The 23,871-nt window shown below is 41.3% G+C and overlaps 1 protein-coding gene across 1 annotated transcript in view; it reads left to right on the forward strand.

Moving 5' to 3' along the window:
* Positions 1-23,871, forward strand: part of MED12 (mediator complex subunit 12) — a 573,790-nt gene that overhangs the window by 21,198 nt on the left and 528,721 nt on the right. The window contains exons 2-5 of the mRNA XM_029607961.1: positions 1,528-1,632; positions 5,987-6,178; positions 6,594-6,753; positions 20,504-20,712. Of these exons, the coding sequence (XP_029463821.1) occupies positions 1,528-1,632; positions 5,987-6,178; positions 6,594-6,753; positions 20,504-20,712 (666 nt within the window). The remainder of the gene's footprint in view (positions 1-1,527; positions 1,633-5,986; positions 6,179-6,593; positions 6,754-20,503; positions 20,713-23,871) is intronic.

Here is a 23,871-nt window from a genome sequence, read left to right on the forward strand (position 1 = left end):
TCTGTTCCTGTTTTGCTGGTCTTCTATTCTACCAACGAAAGCTGAGTCTTCTTTCTTCAACAACTCTAACTGCCCCGGTATTTGATCTGAATTAGTCTCCTGAGTAAAAACTTTGTTTTCCAGCTTACTAAGTTTGGATGCATGTTGAATTCTCCCATATTTCATTGCTTAAGTTCTCTGCAGTAGCTGCTGAAACATTTTTTGAGATCTGTTTATGAGCTGCTCTTTTAGCTTAAGGAAGGATGCTAGACTTTATATTAGAGTTTGAGTCTGATCTTGTCACGAGTTGAGCGCAGAGTTTTTGTTAACCTACCTGAGTAGAAATGGCAAACAGCAAAAATACTAGATTCCTTTTAGGTTCTGAACATCATCACAACATATAGGAATATTGCTTAATTCCAGAGGGTAATTCGGAGCAGCTTTTAGGTGAACCCTGTTCGAGTTCGTTAATGGCATGACCTGGTAGTCAGCTATCTTAACTGGAAGTCCTTATGTATGCATTCTACTATGAACTGCATTTATTATAAGTCCAGTAAAGAAAGGTGCAACATGTTTCTAGGATCACATGTCAAAGAATTTACTCCAGATGCAACAACACCTATTTCTTCACCCTATCTATGGATCTCATCTGTGGATGAGAAAAGAGCAAAATAATAAAAAAAAAAACAAAACAAAAATTATTGCAACAAAAAAAGTGAAAAAAAAAAGTGAAAAATAAATTTTCCCTGCCTCCAAAAATAGTTGGGAAGGAAAACACCATTTTGAATACAGAGCAAAGATGGCTAAGAGTTGAAGGCAATAGCGCCCTACAGCGTTTTGAAAATGTTTTCTTAGCTGATAAAAAGGACCCAGTAGGAGGTGGTTTCTTAGGCTCCAGCTAGGGCCTGAGAAGAGAAGGAAGCATCTTCAGCCTTGATTGAGAACGGTGGAGATGTGGGGGTGGAGGAGGCCAGGGAAAGCACAGCAGGGCCGCAGGGAGGAGAGAGGAGAAGCATGAGACTGTAGGGAGTGGGAGTAGTGCACTTGATAGGGAAGAAATTCACTCTTAAGTGCTCCCATTATTTCCTTTCCCCCACCTCCCCCAAAAACTGTGTGGGAGACGAGAGTATATGAGTGTGTTTAGTCCCTGGCGAGTGAGTCTCTTAGAGGAATGTTCAAATCCCTGCTATGCTAGGTAAGAGGAAGGAGGGTTTGCACTGTAGAAACTTGTGAGGGCAGTATTGCACTGGATACTGGATGAATAATTGTTCACATCAAAGCCTTTGTAATGACGTTGTCCCTGGCTCTTCTGATCCTAGGCAGTTTTCCATTGATTGAAGTATGTCTTCATTTCATGTTCTGTACTATATGCTATTTTATATTTTGGTTTGAGTTTTTTAGAATGTATTATTTTCCATTTTTTAAATCTCTAAAGCAGTGATTTATAAATTATGTGAGAATTTATTGAATGAGGCGTTCTTCCTCCACTTCATACTGTTTTGCCCATGGTGTGATGTGCACCTCTTTTTCATTCTCTTCTGTTGGCAGGATGAATTGACGGCTTTGAATGTGAAGCAGGGTTTTAATAACCAACCAGCTGTCTCTGGTGATGAACATGGAAGTGCCAAAAATGTCAACTTTAACCCAGCTAAAGTGAGTTTTAGTTCATCTTGCAATAAATTCTGCAGAACTCTGCAGTGAAAGCATAGTAGTGTACTTTTTTCATGTGTTTTTGTGGACTAGAAACATGTTGGTGTCCTCCAGTAGATATGAACTGTATTCAATAAATGAGCAGCTAATGTTAGAGGGAGAAATGGTTTGTATTTTTATTCGTTACCTACTTAAACTAAAGATTCTAACTTAGCTTAGATCGGAGAGCACAATATGTTTGGTTCAGCATAACTTAAATTGTAATACTTGGGGGGGGGGGGGGGGGAACAACTAAATTTACCTGTTTTGGAGAGTTTGGAGCTAAAATATTACGCAGATTGTTAGATGTCCCCTCCACCAAACAGGCACGTGAGCAATCTTTCTCAGTTGCCGTTGCAGAGCTCTGGAACACCTTTCCTGACGTCATGTGCTAAAATGTTTAAAATATTCCTCTTTAGACAGGCATTTGAATGATATTACCCCTAATGAAGCTCTTGTCAGGTTCTTTCTTGGGATAAATGCATTGATGTCCTATTGACTGTATGAGTGATGCTAAGGAACTTTTCATTGCTTTCTGGCAGGTGATCTATTGATATTAATTTGAATTTTATGTAGTCCAATCATTTCATGATGATTTTGTCATTCTGGTTTATTTTTGTCACTATGATTTCCCGTCGATAGAAGGGCTTAATTAGCCATGCTGTCATGGGACTGTCAATCAGGCGTTGGATGCGGAACTTTCTCAAAGCTAACACAGAGCTTAGCTCTGTGCGGCTGCGCGTGTGTTCCCTTGCAGGAAGGCAGATACTCCTCAGTCTGTGTTTTCCGTGAGCAGGAATGCATGCGGAGCTTCATCACTCCTCAGTGATAAAGGTGAACTGGTAGATGTAGTATACTTGGATTTTCAGAAGGCGTTTGACAAAGTTCCTCATGAGAGGCTTCTAGGAAAAGTAAAAAGTCATGGGATAGGTGGTGATGTCCTTTTGTGGATTGCAAACTGGCTAAAAGACAGGAAACAGAGTAGGATTAAATGGACAATTTTCTCAGTGGAAGGGAGTGGACAGTGGAGTGCCTCAGGGATCTGTATTGGGACCCTTACTTTTCAATATATTTATAACTGATCTGGAAAGAAATATGATGAGATAATCAAATTTGCAGATGACACAAAATTGTTCAGAGTAGTTAAATCACAAGCAGATTGTGATAAATTGCAGGAAGACCTTGTGAGACTGGAAAATTGGGCATCCAAATGGCAGATGAAATTTAATGTGGATAAGTGCAAGGTGATGCATATACAGAAAAATAACCCATGCTATAATTACACAATGTTGGGTTCCATATTAGGTGCTACAACCCAAGAAAGAGATCTAGGCGTCATAGTGGATAACACATTGAAATCGTCGGTTCAGTGTGCTGCGGCAGTCAAAAAAGCAAACAGAATGTTGGGAATTATTAGAAAGGGAATGGTGAATAAAAGGGAAAATGTCATAATGCCTCTGTATCGCTCCATGGTGAGACTGCACCTTGAATACTGTGTACAATTCTGGTCGCCGCATCTCAAAAAAGATATAATTGCGAGGGAGAAGGTACAGAGAAGGGCTACCAAAATAAGGGGAATGGAACAGCTCCCCTATGAGGAAAGACTAAAGAGGTTAGGACTTTTCAGCTTGGAGAAGAGACAACTGAGGGGGGATATGATAGAGGTGTTTAAAATCATGAGAGGTCTAGAACAGGTAGATGTGAATCGGTTATTTACTCTTTCGGATAGTAGAAAAATTAGGGGGCACTCCATGAAGTTAGCATGGGGCACATTTAAAACTAATCGGAGAAAGTTCTTTTTTACTCAATCACAATTAAACTCTGGAACGTTTCATATTTATCTCTTGCACCAGGTCCAGTATTCTTTTGAGAAGTAGATCTAATGTAGTTCCCCTTTGGCTGCTGAGCCCCATCTTGTTTCTACTGGCAATTAAAGCGCATTTTCTTTCCCCTTCTTCCTCTTGCTGCAATTTCTTCAGTCTAAATAGTAGTATGATTGTTGAATATCTTACTTCTGGGGGAATTCTGCGCACAAAAACTTAAAATTCTGTAAAATTCTGCAAACTTTGTTAGTCAAAATTACACAATTTACATGACAGTTTTAAAGTAATTACATTTTAAATTAATACAGAAAAAATTATTACTTAGACACAGAATTTTAAATATTTTGAGCAGAAATTCACTGTTGTCCCACTCACTCTCCCTACTTACCTGGCCACTTTGCCTTCTCAGGCTCCAACTCCTCCACCTGCCAGTATCCTCCCCTCCACCTCTGGGCTCAACCCCTTCCACTCTGTCGCCCGTCCCAGAGTTTGACCCCGTTCTCAGTACTGCCCCTCACACAGGCTCCCTCTGTCCCTTTCTTTCTCTAGTACACATACACACACCCTCGTACAGACTCCCTCACTCTCACACACACACACTCTCATACAGGTTCCCTCTCTCTCTCTCTCTCTCACACACACACCCTCATACAGGGTCCCTTTCTCTCTCACGCATACACCCTCACACAGGCTACCTATGTGTCTCTCTCACGCACTCCTTCACACAGGCTCTTTTCACACATACACAATCCCTTCACACAGGCTAACACCCTTGCATACAAATGATCACTTTTTCATACACACCAGCTCCCAATCTCTCACACACTTACACACTCCTTCACAATCTCCTCATATAGGTTCCCTTTCTCTGACAGCCACACTCAAGTACTCCCCCTGCTCTCTCTCACACCCCCCTGCTTACCCTCCCTGCTCTCTCTCTCTCTCACCCCCTCCCCTCACACAAATCTCTCTACTCACATTCACTCTCACCGGGGCCTTCCTCTTCGCCACGAGCTTAGAGTAGCAGACAGGGGCTTTCCTGTTTGACATGAATGGCGCATGCTCCATTCGTGGCACGCCAGGGCCTTCCTCTTCGCCATGAGTGGAGAGCATCTCATGGTGGCCTTTCTCTTCACCACAAATGGCGCGCCGGGACCTTTCTCTTCGCCATGGTGTGTGCCCCGTTCGCGGCTTGCCAGGGTCTCCTCTGCCATTTTCTGCGAGAATTTGGCAATTCTGCACAGGTGGGGAATTCTGCGCTCCGCAGTGGTGCAGAATTCCCCTGGACTAATATCATCATGGTTCCTTTGTGGGTTGCCAATATTGTCTTCATTACATTCACACTTACAATGTCCTTTGCCAGGTAGACAAGGTAATGGCAAAAGCAACAAGGATACTTGATTGCATAGGGAGATGAATACTGAGCAGGAAAAAGGTGATCTTGCCTCTCTATAAGTCTCTTTGGTGACATCTCATTTGGAGTATTGTGTACAATTCTGGCAACCATACCTTCAAAAGGATATAAACAGGATGGAGTCAGTGTGATCACTGGTCTTTGTCATAAAGCATCTAAAGATGTATACACCGGAGGAAAGGAGGATATGATAGAGACATTTAAATACATCCAAGAAATAAATGCACAGGAAGTGAGCCTCTTTCAGTGGAAATGAGCCTCTGGAACCAAGGGGTTATGGTATGAGAGTGAAAGGCGGTAGACTGAGGCGTAGACTAAAGAAATGAATGATGAATTAGTGCATGGAACAACCTCCCAGTGGAGCAAGAAAAGTATCAGAATTCAAGAAAGCTTGGGGGTAAACACAGGGGATCTCTGAGGGAGAGGAAGGTCTGTGAAACTGACCTGAAGATGTGGATGGGCCGTATATTCTCTATCTGCAGTTCTCTTCTCTCTCTAAGATTGAACCCATGAGAATAATTAATCACTTCTAGTTCTGGTTTTGTTTTCATTTGCCGCTGATATGAAATGTGAATTTTTATTTTTGGCTTTGATTAGACATGCAGAGCCAATTAGGCAAATTAACTTGATTTTTGGTGTGGATTAACATAATGTATTTACCCTCTTGTTTACAAATCATTAAACAACATGTGCATACTCTGATAATATTCCTAGGGATAATCACTTGAAAAACATTAATTACAACTTTGAAATGTCATGCTTGCCTAATATTGCCTTGGTGTCCATTTGTTGTTACTAATTAATTTTATGAAGCAAGGAATTTTAGGAAATGGCAAATTTTTCTATTTTTGAAAAATTTCCCCCATACCTGTTGGAGTACACGGCACTTGGCCTGTCAGTGTGATTTCCTTAAAATTGCTATAGTAAGAGAACAGTTAGAGGTACCAAGGAGCATTGTTTTGATATGAATCAGGTAGAAATGTACAAAGTTCTCCTTTTACATCCTCAGAAGTAGTGGGGTTGTTGGGATATTTGCAGCCCTTGGTGTCTGATGCCCCCTTTCTTTTTCTCTTGCCCATAGATAAGTTCCAACTTCAGTAGTATCATTGCAGAAAAGTTACGCTGTAACACGCTACCCGACACTGGACGAAGGAAACCCCAGGTGAACCAGAAGGATAACTTCTGGCTAGTAACTGCACGCTCACAGAGTGCCATCAACAACTGGTTCACAGACCTGTCTGGGACCAAGCCTCTCACGCACCTAGCAAAAAAGGTATGTCTAAAGCAAAAGTGCTCCTTGCATGCCCTTCCCTCTGCTGGCTCAGGAGACACCCATGAGTGTGTTCCCTCATGCACATGTCATGAGAGCATCTCTTTATGTGCTCCTCCCACTGCTGGCCACCTCTTACACTGCTGATGGAAGAGACAGCCGTAAGAGTGTCTTCTCATGCATCCCTCCCTCTGCTGGCTAAAGAGATGAATGAAAGAATGTCTTGTACACACCCCCCCTCTGCTGGCTCAAGAGATAGGCCATTAGACTGTCTTTTGAGCCAGAGGTACGTGAGAAGACAGCTGTGAGAGCATCTCCTTGCAGGCTCCTCCCTCTCTGGGCTTACTTTGGCAAGCTGCTTCCGATTTTGAGATGGTAATGCTGACATTTTTTTTACTTAACTGTGGTTTGGTGGCAGGTTCCAATCTTCAGTAAGAAGGAGGAAGTCTTTGGATACCTGGCGAAGTACAGTGTGCCGGTGATGAGAGCCGCATGGCTTATCAAGATGACATGTGCTTACTATGCTGCTATAACTGAGACCAAGGTGAAGAAACGCCATGTCATCGATCCCTTCATAGGTATCTCTGCATTCTCTGATTAAAGGAACATTATTGACATGATGATTTGTGTGCTGCCATGATATGTGTTTGTATGTTTGCCAAATACATGAAGTGGTAAAAAGATTAGCAAAGTTCGGTATTGTCTCTGGTCAGATTACGTTTCTTTACTTTTCTGGCCTGGTGGTAGTATACAACTTTTTTTTTTTTTTTTTTTTGCTGTTCTTGCTGCTGTTTCTCTTGTTTTCCCCAGAATTAGACTAAGATTTTTCTGCTCATTCTTTTGTGTATTCTTTTGTTTTATCTGGTAGTGTTGAGGAAATCTGTATTTCCGATGATATTGTACTTTGCTTGATATATGAGAATATGCACTTCTATTTCTATTTCTCCTGTGTTGCACTGCATACAGTATTGGGCTTTTTGAAGTTTCCAGTTCATTTTTTGTCTGCATGTTTCTGGTTTGTGGTGAGAGTTTGGGTTCTGTATGTGTGACTGAGGTGTGAGGTATTCTGCTAGTGTGTAGTTTCTGTATAGAGATGTATAGTTTTCATAATATGAGGTATATTGGTGTTCTGGATCTGCTGTATTTTCACTGTGGCTGTTTGCTGGGAGTTAGTGCTGTTTTTGTACAATAGATTTGCTGTATATATGCCGGGTGTGTGTTTGCAGGATTTTCTGTTATATCACAAAGTTCCTGGTAGTGGGGAGAGTTTGTTACACTGTTACTAAGGCAATATCAAAATTAAAGTTGTTTTTTTTTGTTTGTTTTTTTTTTGCATGAGATGAGTAAAGGGAAACATCCTACTTCTGATCTGCACCTGTAGGGGAGTTTCTCTGGATGTAGAATGTCTTTTTGCAGACCTGGAGCTGCAGAATTTAGGATAATTGGTTGGCTGCTGCTGTTGACTAATTTTAATAATAATTTACTGGGGGGTAAAACTGGCTAGAGATTTCTTTATTGCACATAAAGCCCATAGAGATTTTTAGACTAGTTCTTTATGGCAAATTTAAAATTCCCGGGTGTACTTGGAATCAGGCCGAAGTATGCATAGTAGTGAGTACTCTGCTGCTTGGTTATTTAGGAAAAATTTGAATTTCTGTTAGAAATGTTTTCCAGATTAACTGATAGGGCCCATGATTTGCTGTAGGTTTAGTTTCTTTGCATACCTTTTAGGATAATGGCTAAAATGATAAAATTGTCTGCATACAGCAGGCACTTAATTCCTTGAGCTACTTAGATTCAGCCTGGGGGTAGGTAGATCATTCCTGTAACTTAGTGATTCAGTACAGGATGGCAGAAAAAAGCCAAGTAATCCATCATTCTGTGCACATCCCAGCCGCCAACCCCAGTATGACCACCTGCAAAATTTCACTTTTTTTTTCTTCCTTTATACTCCAGCATTTTGTATAGAAGAACATACAATCTACTGGTTCCCCACCAGTACCCACCTCTCTAATGTTCATTACAAAGCACTGTTATAATCTAGTCAGCAATACATCTGGCTTCCCATAGCCTGCCAGACAGACTTCAGTGCCTGTGTTTGCACTAGGTCTTCTGATTATTACTTGTAGTCTGCCAGATAGACCCACTTACTAGTTTGATACTGTCATCACAACATGATTTAACAGGTTAAAGATATTGAAGGTTAGACCAAGTATAAATGTAAAATTTATGGAAAAATTGAAATATTTGAAATACATTTTTCAGATCTCAATTTACAACTTTAAGATCATATGCATCATGTATAATTTAGTATACAAAATTGTAGTGCATGGTATATTTATGAAATGTAAAAGTATCAATGCCTTAGTTTCCATCAACTAATAATTACCAATTATTTGAATGAAATTTAAGTCTTTTAAAGAGAGAGATGTAAGCTTCTGCATCCAAAGATACCTGCACATACAACCCAATAACCTTCTCTTGGAAATACAAGCATCTCTAGTTTCTCTCTCTAATCAGAATTGGTATTTGAAAGATGAATAGCATCTGTTACTGAATCTGAACTTTTCATTTTTATTTGTCTAGCGTGTAGCCAGATGGACTCAGGACCAATGGGTTATGTGCTCCCCTGCTAGCAGATGGAGACGGAGTCAGGTTTCAAAGCTGACGTCACCTTAGATATACTTCTGCAGTGACATCAGCCATTCAGTATCTCTCCGTCTCCTAGCAGATGTGGACGTGCTATCCCTACACTGACATTGGTGTTTAGCGGGATTGCAGTACTCATTAGAAGAAGGAAAATGTACCTTTCCTAGCGTGTAGCCAGATGACTCACGACCAATGGGTATTGTGCTCTTCAGCTAGCAGATGGGAGACTGAGTCAGATTTCAAAGCTGACGTCATCCTGGTACATATACCCCTGCACTGACCTCACTTCCTCAGTATCTCTCCGTCTCCTAGCAGATGCAGACACTGTACCACATACTAGAATAGTGTTAACAATTACAGCAAAGAAGAAAAAAATTTACCTTTAAGAAGATCGAGCCCCGCTCTCTTGCGGTGAAAGCTAAGGGTCCTTCCCCCCCAGTCGAGAATTCCTGAGGTGATGTCCGAGATCCCGCAGAGGTGAGCCTTGGTCCGGTAGGCAGTTCCTGGCGTGGACTTAGCCCCCAGGGTGGCTGAAAGGCAGCAGGTGCACAGTCAAGCGTGGAGGTGAAGGTATCCCCCCCCCCCCCCCCCACAACTGGAGACCGCCCGGCACGTGACCGCTAAGCACCGAGACCAGGTAAGGTAAAAAAAATCTTTTAATTAAGGTCTCCGGTCTCCAGAGCTCGGATAGCCGTACTGAACGTCTCTTCCGGCGAGGTTTAAAGGGACACTGATTGGGTTGAGCAGCCCGGCTTGGGCTAGGCCCCGATCCTGTGCAAGGGTCCACACAGGTGGAGACCCTCGGGAGGCGCCATCTTGCGAGCGGGGTCATCAGCACCATATTCCCTCCTCGACCGGCGGTATGCGCGGGGCAGGCTGGGCGGCCGATGCGCCTAAGTTGCGTGCACCCAATATAGTCGCATGCATAGCTGTGTGCACAAACTGAGACGTGTGCACAACATTCGCACACTGCGCGTGCAACTAAGCACACCTGGGCGCATTGCCACGCGCACAAACTGGTTTGTGAGGGCAGCCACGTGCACAAACTCGTGAAAAACAATGGCACCGCCGTCCAAGAAGGCCAAGGGACACTTCCTTTGCCCAGCCTGCCACATAAGAGCCGCACAGCCTGAATCGGAGTCCTGCCTATGCCAGCACTGCGAAGAAGCCCAGGGGGAACCAAAACCCGGACCCCCTACTGTCGGGAGAGGAGTCCGGACTACTGATAAGTGCTCCCCGGACCTATGTATCTCCGGCATGTACGCCCCTCAGGAGGGCACCTCTGGGGCCACTATTCCACCTCTCCCTGGGATCAACATGAACCCAGGGACCTTCTCCTGGGTGGAATCTTTCAAAGGGCTGCAAACCTTCGTTCAGGCACAACCAGCCCTAGCTGGGAAAAGCCTTTCTTTTGTAATTTGTCATGCTCTTTAGTGGACATATGTGTTTCCTGAAGAAACACGACATCCCCTTTAGATCTTTTAATATGGGACAAAACCTTTTCATGTTTAACTGGGGGAGCCCATACTAGCAATATTCCAGCTCATAATTCTGAGTGTTTTAGCCATTAGGAGACATTAAAGTTAGCTGTGACAACCTCGTATGTACCAGAAAGATCATTCGTAACACACTGGGGGTGCTACATTCACATGCAAAGAAACTTTTTAAAAGTTATAATCTCTTAAACCCATAGACAGTGACATTAAATCCAGTATCAGACCTGTCCCCTTAACAATCTCTATCCCAACCCCACCATTTTATGCGGCCTTCGCCATCGCTCATCACAAGGAGAGCCGGGGTCACTAATAGGTAACTGGGTGGGTCCGCTTCATGAAACCTGCAATCAATACAAAAAACAGAAATAACAAACTTGCATCACGAACCACATTCTCAGTATGTTCAAAAGTTGTTATGATGTTACCAAAACTTGTCCCGCCAACACATTCACTAGTAGTTGCATATTTACTTTCATATTGCTCCACATAAAACGTATTGCCTCATATCTTTTGGCCTTGCTTGTTTTAAAGAGAATTTCTCACTTCCCCATATGCCGATACTCTACTCATGGAACATTAGTTATTCAACTCATTGTCAAACCAAACCAAAAACAATAGCATTCCCGCATTTTCCGCTGTGTAGAAACAAACAAATCCATATGAAATTCTTACAAAGATAATGCATTCATGTTTTGCTCCAATTCTTCCATGAATTTGGTTGCATCCGGTGGGTATTCAAACATGTGTTGAGCCGGCGTTCCAAATATGGAGCCATGCTGGATATAAAGCAGAGCAAAACGAATCTATTTAGCCACTAATGTAGTGCAAATAGGGGAAAACTCCTTTTGCTTTGCCGAGACTTTGCTGGAGAAGTCCTGAAATATTCTTATAGGTGCGTTCTTGTAATTTAAGGTCTATAGTTTGCGAGAGCTCATCCATATTTGCTGCTTGTGATGGTAATTCAGAAATCTGACTATAACCAGTCATGCTTGTATATTGTCTGTTCTCCGTGCTCCCAGCCTATGGGCGCATTCTACCACCGAAGTTGTTGCTAGCGACGGCAAACTCAAGGCCTCTGGAAGTCAGCCAGTTAGAATTTGTGCCAGGTCAGTTTCATCTATGTCCTGCGTGAAGCCCGCAAAATGCAAATTGTTCCTTCTTGGGGAAGACGATACTGATAGGAGTATATTATTACCGTCCACCTGGTCAAGATGGTGAGACGGACAGTGAAATGCTAAGAGAAATTAGGGAAGCTAACCAAATTGGTAGTGCGGTAATAATGGGAGACTTCAATTACCAACAACAAAAGTGGACAAAATGAAATTTAGAAATAAAGGCTAAAGAAGGCGGTTTTGAGACGTGTTGTCCGGATGAATCGGATACAGACTCTTGTATTTATAGCGTTCATACGCCCCTGAGGAAGCTTTCGGGTGAAACACGGGCCGTGTAGGGCCGTATTGAAATTAAATACATCCGCTTTAAAGAGTCTATGACTGACGGAGGATATTTTAAGAAAAAGAAAAAATTTTTTTGAACAAAACGTTGTTGGAAGTTAATAAATTTAAAAGAAGGCGAATGATTGAAAAGACCGGTTGGTGTCTCTGTGTGAAGATACAACGTCAGGCTTGCTGACGCCTTCTTTAGCCTTTATTTCTAAATTTCATTTTGTCCACTTTTGTTGTTGGTAACATGGATTACAGTGGATAACTCTTGACTCTTGATGTTATCAGACTTCAATTACCCCAATATTGACTGGGTAAATGTATCATCGGGACACGCTAGAGAGATAACGTTCCTGGATGAAATAAACGATAGCTTTATGGAGCAATTGGTTCAGGAACCGACGAGAGTGGGAGCAATTTTAGATCTAATTCTCAGTGGAGCACAGGATTTGGTGAGAGAGGTAACGGTGGTGGGGCCACTTGGCAATAGTGATCATAATATGATCAAATTTGAATTAATGACTGGAAGAGGAACAGTATGCAAATCCACGGCTCTCGTGCTAAACTTTCAAAAAGGAAACTTTGATAAAATGAGAAAAAATGTCAGAAAAAAACTGAAAGGAGCAGCTACAAAAGTAAAGTGTGCAAGAGGCGTGGTCATTGTTAAAAAAAAACAAAAAACCATTCTAGAAGCACAGTCCAGATGTATTCCACACATTAAGAAAGGTGGAAAGAAGGCAAAACAATTATCGGCATGGTTAAAAGGGGAGGTGAAAGAAGCTATTTTAGCCAAAAGATCTTCATTCAAAAATTGGAAGAAGGATCCAACAGAAGAAAATAGGATAATGCATAAACATTGGCAAGTTAAATGTAAGACATTGATAAGACAAGCTAAGAGAGAATTTGAAAAGAAGTTGGCCGTAGAGGCAAAAATTCACAGTAAAAACTTTTTAAAATATATCTGAAGCAGAAAGCCTGTGAGGGAGTCAGTTGGACCGTTAGCTGATCGAGGGGTTAAAGGGACACTTAGAGAAGATAAGGCCATCGCGGAAAGATTAAATGATTTCTTTGCTTCGGTGTTTACTGAAGAGGATGTAGGGGAGGTACCCGTACTGGAGAAGGTTTTCATGGGTAATGATTCAGATGGACTGAATCAAATCACGGTGAACCTAGAAGATGTGGTAGACCTGATTGACAAACTGAAGAGTAGTAAATCACCTGGACCGGATGGTATACACCCCAGAGTTCTGAAGGAACTCAAAAATGAAATTTCAGACCTATTAGTAAAAATTTGTAACCTGTCATTAAAATCATCCATTGTACCTGAAGACTGGAGGATAGCCAATGTAACCCCAATATTTAAAAAGGACTCCAGGGGCGATCCGGGAAACTACAGACCGGTTAGCCTGACTTCAGTGCCAGGAAAAATAGTGGAAAGTACTCTAAACATCAAAATCACAGAACATATAGAAAGACATGGTTTAATGGAACAAAGTTAGCATGGCTTCACCCAAGGCAAGTCTTGCCTCACAAATCTGCTTCACTTTTTTGAAGGAGTTAATAAACATGTGGATAAAGGTGAACCGGAAGATTAGTATACTTGGATTTTCAGAAGGCGTTTGACAAAGTTCCTCATGAGAGGCTTCTAGGAAAAGTAAAAAGTCATGGGACAGGTGGTGATGTCCTTTTGTGGATTGCAAACTGGCTAAAAGACAGGAATCAGAGAGTAGGATTAAATGGACAATTTTCTCAGTGGAAGGGAGTGGGCAGTGGAGTGCCTCAGGGATCTGTATTGGGACCCTTACTTTTCAATATATAAGTGATCTGGAAAGAAATACGACGAGTGAGATAATCAAATTTGCAGATGATAAAAAATTGTCCAGAGTAGTTAAATCACAAGCAGATTGTGATAAATTGCAGGAAGACCTTGTGAGACTGGAAAATTGGGCATCAAAATGGCAAATGAAATTTAATGTGGATAAGTGCAAGGTGATGCATATAGGGAAAATAACCCATGCTATAGTTACACAATGTTAGGTTCCATATTAGGTGCTACCACCCAAGAAAGAGATCTGGGCGTCATAGTGAATAACACATTGAAATCGTTGGTTCACTGTGCTGCGACAGTCAAAAAAGCAAACAGAATGTTGGGAATTATTAGAAAGGGAATGATGAATAAAACGGAAAATGTTATGCCTCTGTATCGCTCCATGGTGAGACCGCACCTTGAATACTGTGTACAGTTCTGGTCGCCGCATCTCAAAAAAGATATAATTGCGATGGAGAAGGTACAGAGAAGGGCTTCCAAAATAAGGGGAATGGAACCCTATGAGGAAAGACTAAAGAGGTTAGGACTTTTCAGCTTGGAGAAGAGACGACTGAGGGGGGATATGATAGAGGTGTTTAAAATCATGAGAGGTCTAGAACGGGTAGATGTGAATTGGTTATTTACTCTTTCGGATAATAGAAAGACCAGGGGGCACTCCATGAAGTTAGCATGTGGCACATTTAAAACTAATCGGAGAAAGTTCTTTTTTACTCAACGCACAATTAAACTCTGGAATTTGTTGCCAGAGGATGTGGTTAGTGCAGTTAGTATAGCTGTGTTTAAAAAAGGATTGGATAAGTTCTTGGAGGAGAAGTCCATTACCTGCTATTAATTAAGTTGACTTAGAAAATAGCCACTGCTATTACTAGCAACGGTAACATGGAATAGACTTAGGTTTTGGGTACTTGCCAGGTTCTTATGGCCTGGATTGGCCACTGTTGGCAATAGGATGCTGGGCTTGATGGACCCTTGGTCTAACCCAGTATGGCATGTTCTTACGATCTGTTTTCCAAGTCTTCGATTTTTTTCTTTTTGAAGGAGTTGTTTAGTCAGTTTATCCAATTGTCTCATTTGAGCCAGCGAATTGTTTACCAAAGAGACTCTGCCTTCCAGATGTTCCTTACGAGGATCAAGTTCTGTTAGGGAGCCTTTAATCTCAGCAATCTGATTTAGCAATCGCTTCTAATTTTCCATGCAAGGCCTCTGTTAACTGTGTGTGAAATTGCCTCTATGACCAAGGGGTCCAGCAATGTGCATGAGGCCTGGTCTCCTGCGGCGGCCATCTTGCCTTCCCCTGGTTTCAGTTTCTCCTTTTCCTTTCTTGTGGGCCGAATCGGCATTCCCAGTGGAGATTTGGACATGTAGGAGTCTATACTCACAAGGATTGTGGAATATCGCCAAAGTGGAGCAATTTAGCTGAATGTGTAGGTCAGGATGCAAAAGATTGGAGCAGAGATTCCCGGAGCTTGCGAGGAAGACATCCTCACAGTCACACTGCATCATGTGACCCTCTAAATCAGATATTTTAAAGGATTTCTTTGCATCAATGCCATACTCCCCTCAGGAGCGAGGCTCATCAAGTGAACCTGAAGACAACAGTTCCATAAGGTCATTACCATCTTCCCTTAGAGAACAAGAAAGAGAGGAAGAAACCACAATACATGACCTAAGCCTGGCGGACTCGGAACCAGAAATTAACATCCTGGCTTCTCCATCAACATCTCTGGGTGAAAAAAGCGAAGAAAACAAGACTATACTTCCAACATGCCACCAGGTAGAGAAAGCAACTACCTGGATGACTTTGGAAAAAGAATGTTTCAAGGTGCTATGCGAAATTCAAGGATTCAGTGGCACCAATTTTATATTACTCAATATTTGTTTTGAGGGTCTACAGGGATGGAAACAAGGAAGTCCTAGTATTGATGTACAAGCACAAGCTCAAATTAAATCAGATATGGAAAAAGGCTTATGACATTTGATTAGAACAGTATATGAAGCCTTCGACACTTCTGCTAGAATGTCAGCAACTGCCATAGCAGCATGTAGAATTACTTAGCTCAGGGCAAGTGCCATAAGAGACTATGTTCATTAAAAACTTGCTGACATCCCTTGCAGAGGAGACAAACTGTTTGGAGACAGGTTGAGGGAGACTGTATCACAGTTGAAATTGATTGTCTGGTGTCGGCGTTGATTGGTTGAGTGCACTGGCTGTCTCCAGTTTTTGAAATCAGTTGAATTAGTTCAATCAAGTTTAATCATTTTTAATCAAGTTATTTAAACAAATATATATATCCACAATTGCTTTTCGAAGAGAATACTGAAGAGCTGAGGTTCATGCAGGGGTATATCTAGAGTGACTGCAGCTTTGAAATCTGACTCCTTCTCCCATCTGCTAGCAGAAGAGTACATAACCCACTGGTCCTGAGCCATCTGTTTACACTAAGGAAAATGAAATTATCAGGTATGTAATTTCTCCAATTAATGGCATGGTATCTATTTAATGTTTGGGTATTTGCCAAATACATGTATCCTGGATTGGCCACTATTGGAAACAGGATACTGGGTTTGATGGACCCTCGGTCTGACCCAGTATGGAAATGTCTTATGTTCTTAAAGAAGCATTGAAAAGTCAGACAGTGCAGCTGCCAGGGCATCTCTAAGTTCCCTTAATACCTGCTGATGTATCTTATCTGGCCCCATCGCCTTATCTGTTTTAACTTTAGCTAGCTCCTCATGAACACACTTTTTTATGAAAATTGATTCAGGTTTACCTTGATTCCTCTCTTATTTAAGTTTGTTTTCTGTGGTCCTGCTGCTGGCCCATCCATAGTGAACACTGAACAGAAATTCTTAAGCAATTTTGCTTTTTCCTCCTCAACCTCTACATAGTCCTCTCCTTCACTTTTGAGTCTCACAATACCACTTTTGCACATCCTTCTATCACTAACATATCTAAAAGAAAAAAAAGTTTAGTCTCCCCCCCCCCCCCCCCCATTGTACCTTATTTGCTGGGTTTTTTTTTTTTTTTTGCATTCCTGACTACTTTCCCAGCTTCCCTTAGCTTTTCCAGATATTGTCTGTCTTCCTCTTTCTCTGATCTCTTGTAGTTTATAAATGCGAACCTTTCTCTTACTTTTTCAGCTACTTCTTTATAAAGCCCATAATGGCTTCTTTTTCCTCTCTCCTTTATTTACTTTCCTAACATAAAGGTTGGTTGCCCTTCTGATATCCCATTTAGTTCTGCTCACTGCTTTTCCACTTGTCCTAGTTTTTCCCATCCAGTTAATGACTCCAGCTAACAAATGATTAGGGATTGACGAGCTTTGGAAGTGCTCTAGACACACTCCACTAGAAAGTAAATGATGTCCTGGGTGGAATGTTCAACTTTCATGCCGGACAACATTTGTAAAGCGGTCACTTGGTCCTCCTTACATTCCTTTACTAAGCCTTTATAGGATAGATATTCAGGCCAAAAGAGATGAAGAATTTGGGGCAAGCATTCTCGTGGCAGCCTTGTCCTCCTCCCTGTTGGGCCGATTCAGTAAAGTCTGCCACTCGCTTGTGCGTGCGATACAGTATTTAAATGAGGCCCAGCAGTAGAAATGGGCAAAAGGAGGCGCTAGGGACACTAGCGCGTCCCTAGCGCCTCCTTTTTGACAGGAGCGGCGGCTGTCAGCTGGTTTAACAGCTGACGCTCAATTTTGCCGGCGTCGGTTCTCGAGCCCGCTGACAGCCACGGTCTCAGAAACCGGATGCCGGCAAAATTGAGTGTCCGGTTTTCGACCCGACAGCCGCCGGCCGACTTCAATTTTTTTTTTCTTTTTTTCTTTTTTTCTTTTTTACTTTCTTTTACTCTTCGGGACCTCTGACTTAATATCGCCATGATATTAAGTCGGAGGGTGCACAGAAAAGCAGTTTTTACTGTTTTTCTGTGCACTTTCTCGGTGCCGGAAGAAATTAGCGCCTATCTTTGGGTAGGCTATTAGGTTTGGCGGGTTGAAGGCGCATTTTCCACCCCTTACTGGGTAAGGGAAAACGCGCGTCCAATGGCAGGTTAACAGTGCGCTCCGTCGGAGCGCACTGTACTGTATCGGCCCGAGTGTTAGTTGGGCTTGGTTTTGTCCCACATGTTTGAACTGGTCAAACAGGATGATATGGAAGGAGAAATTTGGTCATAGTTAATTTCATGTCTATGAATTATTCTAGACCAGTGCAGGACCCACTTAGGAGGTCCAGGGGCTGCTTCGTTAACCTTGGTTGTATGTCTCTAGAGTCTTGCTGAAGATTTCATAGCTTCCCATAGGGAGTACCTAAGCATCATCAAATTTACTTCTGTCTGCTTGTTGCCTTTTATTTCCTCTTTGTTGTTCTGTTGTTTTGGGGGGAAGAAAATCTATCCTAAAGTTTTTTTTTTTTGTTCTCCTCTATGGGTTTTTTTTTATTTTTTAAGTGCTTTTATTGTGAATGTCACAATTTTATAATGTTAGTCAAACTATTGATTATTTGATTTTTATACATATGTATTGATGTATGTTTTTTATATGCCCTCATGAATTTTAATGGTAAGTGTGTAAACCGATGTGATGGTTGATTAAACTAAACACCGGTATATAAAAAACTGTAAATAAGTAAATGTTTTCAGTAGATTATTCAGGGGCACTATTTTGGGCTTATGTTATTTTGACAAAGGATAGCAGTACTTGGATTTCAGCCTTTGATTCTGTTCCGCATAGAAGACTTATAAATAAATTGTGCTCCCTTGGTATGGAACCTATGACTCTCTGGATTAGAAACAGTGTGGGAGAAGACAAAGGGTAGTGATAGATGTTTTCTCTAAGGAAGGGATTGTTACTAGCAGTGTACCTCAGGGATCAGTCCTTGGGCCAGTTCTTTTTAACATTTTTGTGAGTGACATCATGGAAGAGCTGTTGGGAAAGATTTCACTTTTTGCTGATGATACCAAACTCTGTAACAGAGTGGATGGACGGCCAAGAGGGAGTGAAATACATGAGGGGGGGGGGGGGGGGTCTATTGAAGCTTGAGAAATGGTCTAAGTTTGTCAGCAAAGATTTAATGTTAAAAAATGCAGCGTAATGCATTCAGGATGCAAAAACCCAAGGGAAAGTTACAGCATTGGAGGTGAAATTCTTCTAAGCATAAAAGAAGAGCAGGATCTGGGGGTGATTGTATATGATAATCTTAATGTGGCCAAACAGTTGGATAAAGCAACGGTAAAACCAGAAAGATGCTTGGCTGCATAGGGAGAGGAATGGTCAGCAGAAAAAGGAAGATATTGCCCCTGTATAGGTCCCTGGTGTGACCTTACTTGGACTACTATGTACAATTCTGGAGACTGCACCTTCAAAAAGATATAAACAGGATGGTGTCTGTCCAGAGGGTGGCAACTAAAATGGTGTCAGGGGTCTTTGTTCTAAAGCATCTGGGGATAGACTTTAAAGATCTAAGCATATATATACCCTAGAGGAAAGGTGAGATAGGGGAGATATGATAGATGTTAAAATATCTCAAATGTTTCCATGCACAGGAGGTGAGCCTTTTTAAATGGAAAGGAGGATCTAGAATTTGAGGGGTCATGAGGTGAGGGTGAAAGGGGGGGTAGACTCAGGAGTAATCATAGGAAATATTTCTTTATGGTAGTGGATGTGTGGAACAGCCTTCCAGTAGAGGTGGTGGAAACAAATAGTATCTGAATTCAAGAAAGCGTAGGATAAATACAGGGGATCTCTAAGGAAATGATGAGAATTATAATGCTAAATAAATTGGAAGGATGGGCAGACTGTATGGGCCATAAAATCTTTTTCTGAAGTCACGTTTCTATGTTTTACTGGTCTTTGCCTATGCTGCACTGTCCTATATACTGGGTGATATTACTGGAAAAGATGTATATTTTTCGATATTTGAATTTGCAGATGTGTTGAGTCTTTTGATATAGGAGTGATATTTAAAGCTATTTCCTTCTTTTTCAAACTAGAATTCCCCCAGTACATCTCCCTCTTTTTCTGCATTTCATGACCAGAATAAACAATTGTTTGATACTTACAGGCCAATATGTAGTGGAGTCTTTGGCTAGTTAGGTTTCTTGTATTATGAATAGGGCTGGAAAGGTCCCGATCTCCTGGGTGCCTCAAATTTGGCTGCACGTACTGGCCTATAATGAAAAGGAGCTTCTGCTGTAGTTACGAGAAGGAGTTGTCACTGAGCTGCAGAAAAGGAAAAGCTGGGGAAGAAAGAATAGTTAAACATATCAATAACATGAGGATTGCCATACTGGATCAGACTGAGGGCCCATAAAGCCAAGCATCCTGTTTCCACAGTGGCCAGTCCAGGTTCCAAGTATCTGGCAGGATCCAAGGCTGCTTATGCCCAGAGAGAAGTAGTGGCTTTCCCTAAGTTTACCTGGTTAAATAAAGCAAAAGTAGTAGAGAAAATTAAGAGAAATGCTGTAAAGAAACATTTTTGATGCCTATGTTTTTTAAACATGTTTATACATCTTGCTTCATCAGATTGTCAATGAAATAAGTCTTGCTTTTGAATATTCCTAGTAGTGACAATGATTTCATCTTATAGGTGCTAGTGACGTACTTTATAATCTAGTAATACAGTGACAAAGTAAACACAATTTCTGTTGATCTAGGTTGTGAAATACAAGCATCTGATTTTTCATATATTTATGATCAAGAAGGGCACAGATGTCTATGGATAGTTTTTCTGCATAATTTACAGCAGTTCTTACTTTCTCATGTATTTCTTCTATGTCATGTATTTCTTGGTCTCTTTGCCCAGTTCTCACCACCTCCTGTTCTCGTGGCATGCGCACTGGTGGACATTGCTGGATCTCTCTCTCTCTCCCTTGCCTTTACCCCTGTACTCAGGTTTTATATATTCTTTGCAGAGTGGACTCAGATTATCACCAAGTACCTGTGGGAGCAGCTGCAAAAGATTGCGGAGTTCTACCGCCAGATGGCAGGTGTTGGTTGCATGTCTCCGTCAGGGCCTGCAGGTGTGGGCTGTGTGAATGCTTGGGGACCTATGCCACAAGAGGTGGAGCAGGGGCTGAAGCAATGGGAATATAACGAGAAGCTTGCTCTATTCATGTTCCAAGTAAGTGACAAAGGAAAGTGTGGGAGAGCTTTTAAACTCCTCGTTCTTTCTCGTGCATTTCCTGATTTTAGTCTGTGTTTGCGTCTTTCTGTCTGTCTTTTTTTTTTTATTTTTTAAACTATTTATTGCTGGTTTTTGTTTATTTATTAATAGAAATTTATATTCTGCCCATTTATCAATTTCTGTTTTGGGTGGATTACAGCATGATACAAAATAAATATTCCCATTAAAACATAATAGCAATAACATTTAAAACAAATACTTGTAAAACATTCAAAACTCATGTTCCCATTACCATCTTTCTCACCTAAAATACTTTAAAAGCTTCATTAAATAAGTTTTTATGGCTTTCTGAAATAGTTTATAATCTAGTTATAGAAATTTCTATATATTGTTGGTTAGGTTTAAACATATGCTTCACTTTCTTAAAGGGATTAATAAAGATGTAGATAAAAGTGAACTGGTAGATGTAGTGCATTTGGATTTTCAGAAGGCGTTTGACAAAGGTCCTCATGAGAGGCTTCTAGGAAAAGTAAAAAGTCATGGTATAGGTGGCGATGTCCTTTCGTGGATTACAAACTGGCTAAAAGACAGGAAACAGAGAAGGATTAAATGGGCAATTTTCTCAGTGGATGGGAGTGGGCAGTGGAGTGCCTCAGGGATCTGATTTGGGACCCTACTTTTCAATATTTATAAATGATCTGGAAAGAAATACGAGTGAGATAATCAAATTTGCAGATACAAAATTATTCAGAGTAGTTAAATCACAAGCGGATTGTGATAAATTGCTGGAAGACCTTGTGAGATTAGAAAATTGGGCATCCAAATGGCAGATGAAATTTAATGTGGATAAGTGCAAGGTGATGCATATAGGGAAAAATAACCCATGCTATAGTTACACAATGTTAGGTTCCATATTAGGAACTACCACCCAAGAAAGAGATCTGAGCGTCATAGTGGATAACACATTGAAATCGTCGGTTCAGTGTGCTGTGGCAGTCAAAAAAGCAAACATAATGTTGGGAATTATTAGAAAGGGAATGTTGAATAAAACAGAAAATGTCATAATGCCTCTGTATCGCTCCATGGTGAGACTGCACCTTGAATGCTGTGTGCAATTCGCCGCATCTCAAAGATATAGTTGCGATGGAGAAGGTACAGAGAAGGGCGACCAAAATGGTAAAGGGAATGGAACATCTCCCCTATGAGGAAATAGAGGTTAGGATTTTTCAGTTTGGAGAAGAGAAGGCTGAGGGGAGATATGATAGAGGTATTTAAAATAATGAGAGGTCTAGAATTGGTAAATGTGAATCGGTTATTTACTCTTTCGGATAATAGGACGACTAGGGGGCACTCCATGAAGTTAGCATGTGGCACATTTAAAACTAATCGGAGAAAGTTCTTTTTCACTTAACGCACAATTAAACTCTGGAATTTGTTGCTAGAGGATGTGGTTAGTGCAGTTAGTGTAGCTGTGTTTAAAAAAGGATTGGATAAGTTCTTGGAGAAGTCCATTATCTGCTATTAATTAAGTTGACTTAGAAAATAGCCACTGCTATTACTGGCATCAGTAACGTGGGATAGACTTAGTTTTTGGGAACTTGCCAGGTTCTTATGGCCTGGATTGGCCACTGTTGGAGACAGGACGCTGGGCTTGATGGACCCTTGGTCTGACCCAGTATGGCATCTTCTTATGTTCAAATAGAAAAAAAAAAGGTATCGCTAAACCCTTTATTCTAAAATAAAATCACATAAAATGATCTGTATATACACGTCTGAATGAATTTATTCAGTTTCTAAAATTCATTTACTCAGATAAGTCCCCCGGATATGGTCCATGTTTCGCTGTCTGGCTGTGTCAGGAGGGACACGTCAAACTGCAGGAAGAATAAAGTTGATATGAATGACAGAATATATTCACTTCCCTCAGCGTACCATGAATTCATCAAATCAAAACTTGTGCAAAATAATTTCAGAACAGCTTTTCATCAACAGCACCAAGAGAAGTGAGAAAAGGTTTCAAACATTGCGCTAAAAGGGACACTTGGTACAGGATGACCAATCAGAAAAGAGCAGCATAATATGACATACGATTAAGCTGCATCAATTTCAGAGCCAGAGATTCTGAATAGCGAGAGTGACGTGAGGTAGAACATCCAGTCAGGTAGAGGCTACAGAAACTATGAACAGTTACAGCACCAAAAAATCTCAATGATAGAAAGATCACTTGATAAAGCAACCCGTCAGAGTCTGCAAGAAATGAGAAAAGGGGAATTGTATTCAAATAGGCAACACTGGGCCCTTATTTTTACGGTCTAGGGTACAGATGCACAGGCATTAGGGAAAAAGCGCAGGACTGCTTATACGGCTAACTGCAAAAGCAAAGCATGTTCAAGCAGCAGCATTATATGAATTACCAGGAAAGCTGCTCACTTTGTGAAAATGTTGCTAGCAGTAATTTTGTTGTGGGTTTGACAGTTGCTTGATTTTGATTACTAATATTACTATGCTTAAATAATTGTTGGGGGTAACCTGCACGAGGCGGCAGTTGCTACCATAAGAAACTTGCTGGACCGACTGGATGGACCATTTGGTCTTTTTCTGCCATCATTACTATGTTAAGAATTAGTGAATATTTGACAGTATGAAAGTGAGCAGCCAGTAGGGAGCTACTATCAGACCCAATAGTAGTGAGAAAATAGCTAGCACATTATAATAAAGAAACCCATGTAACATAAAAACAATAGGAAAAGGCAACGGAAGAGCAGCAAAGGAGAAAAAAAAATAAAAGCACGGTCTACTCAGTTTCATGGTTCAAGCCAGAAGGGGCAAGAGTAGCTATTCCTCAAAATTCCCACCATGACCCCGGGGGCACAGAACCTTCATAGCAAAAAAAACTATAAATCAGGGATTGAATGTTTACATTCAGGTCAATGTGTTACTCATGGCTCTTCCCCTTAGAGTTACGGATTCAGCTAAGATGTTAAAAAATGTGGGGTTTGAAGCATCTGTTGTGCTTTGCCCACATACAAGAGGGGGAGAATGGGCAGAGAACACTGGTATACAAATTTTTAGAAGTCGTCTGCTTCTAAAAACAAGCCATTTATTATTGATGTTGATGTGCTGAGTTCACATATGACAATTAAACCAGCTGATTGG

The sequence above is a fragment of the Rhinatrema bivittatum genome, chromosome 6 (genome assembly GCF_901001135.1).
Source record: "Rhinatrema bivittatum chromosome 6, aRhiBiv1.1, whole genome shotgun sequence".
NCBI classification, from domain to species: Eukaryota; Metazoa; Chordata; class Amphibia; order Gymnophiona; family Rhinatrematidae; genus Rhinatrema; species Rhinatrema bivittatum.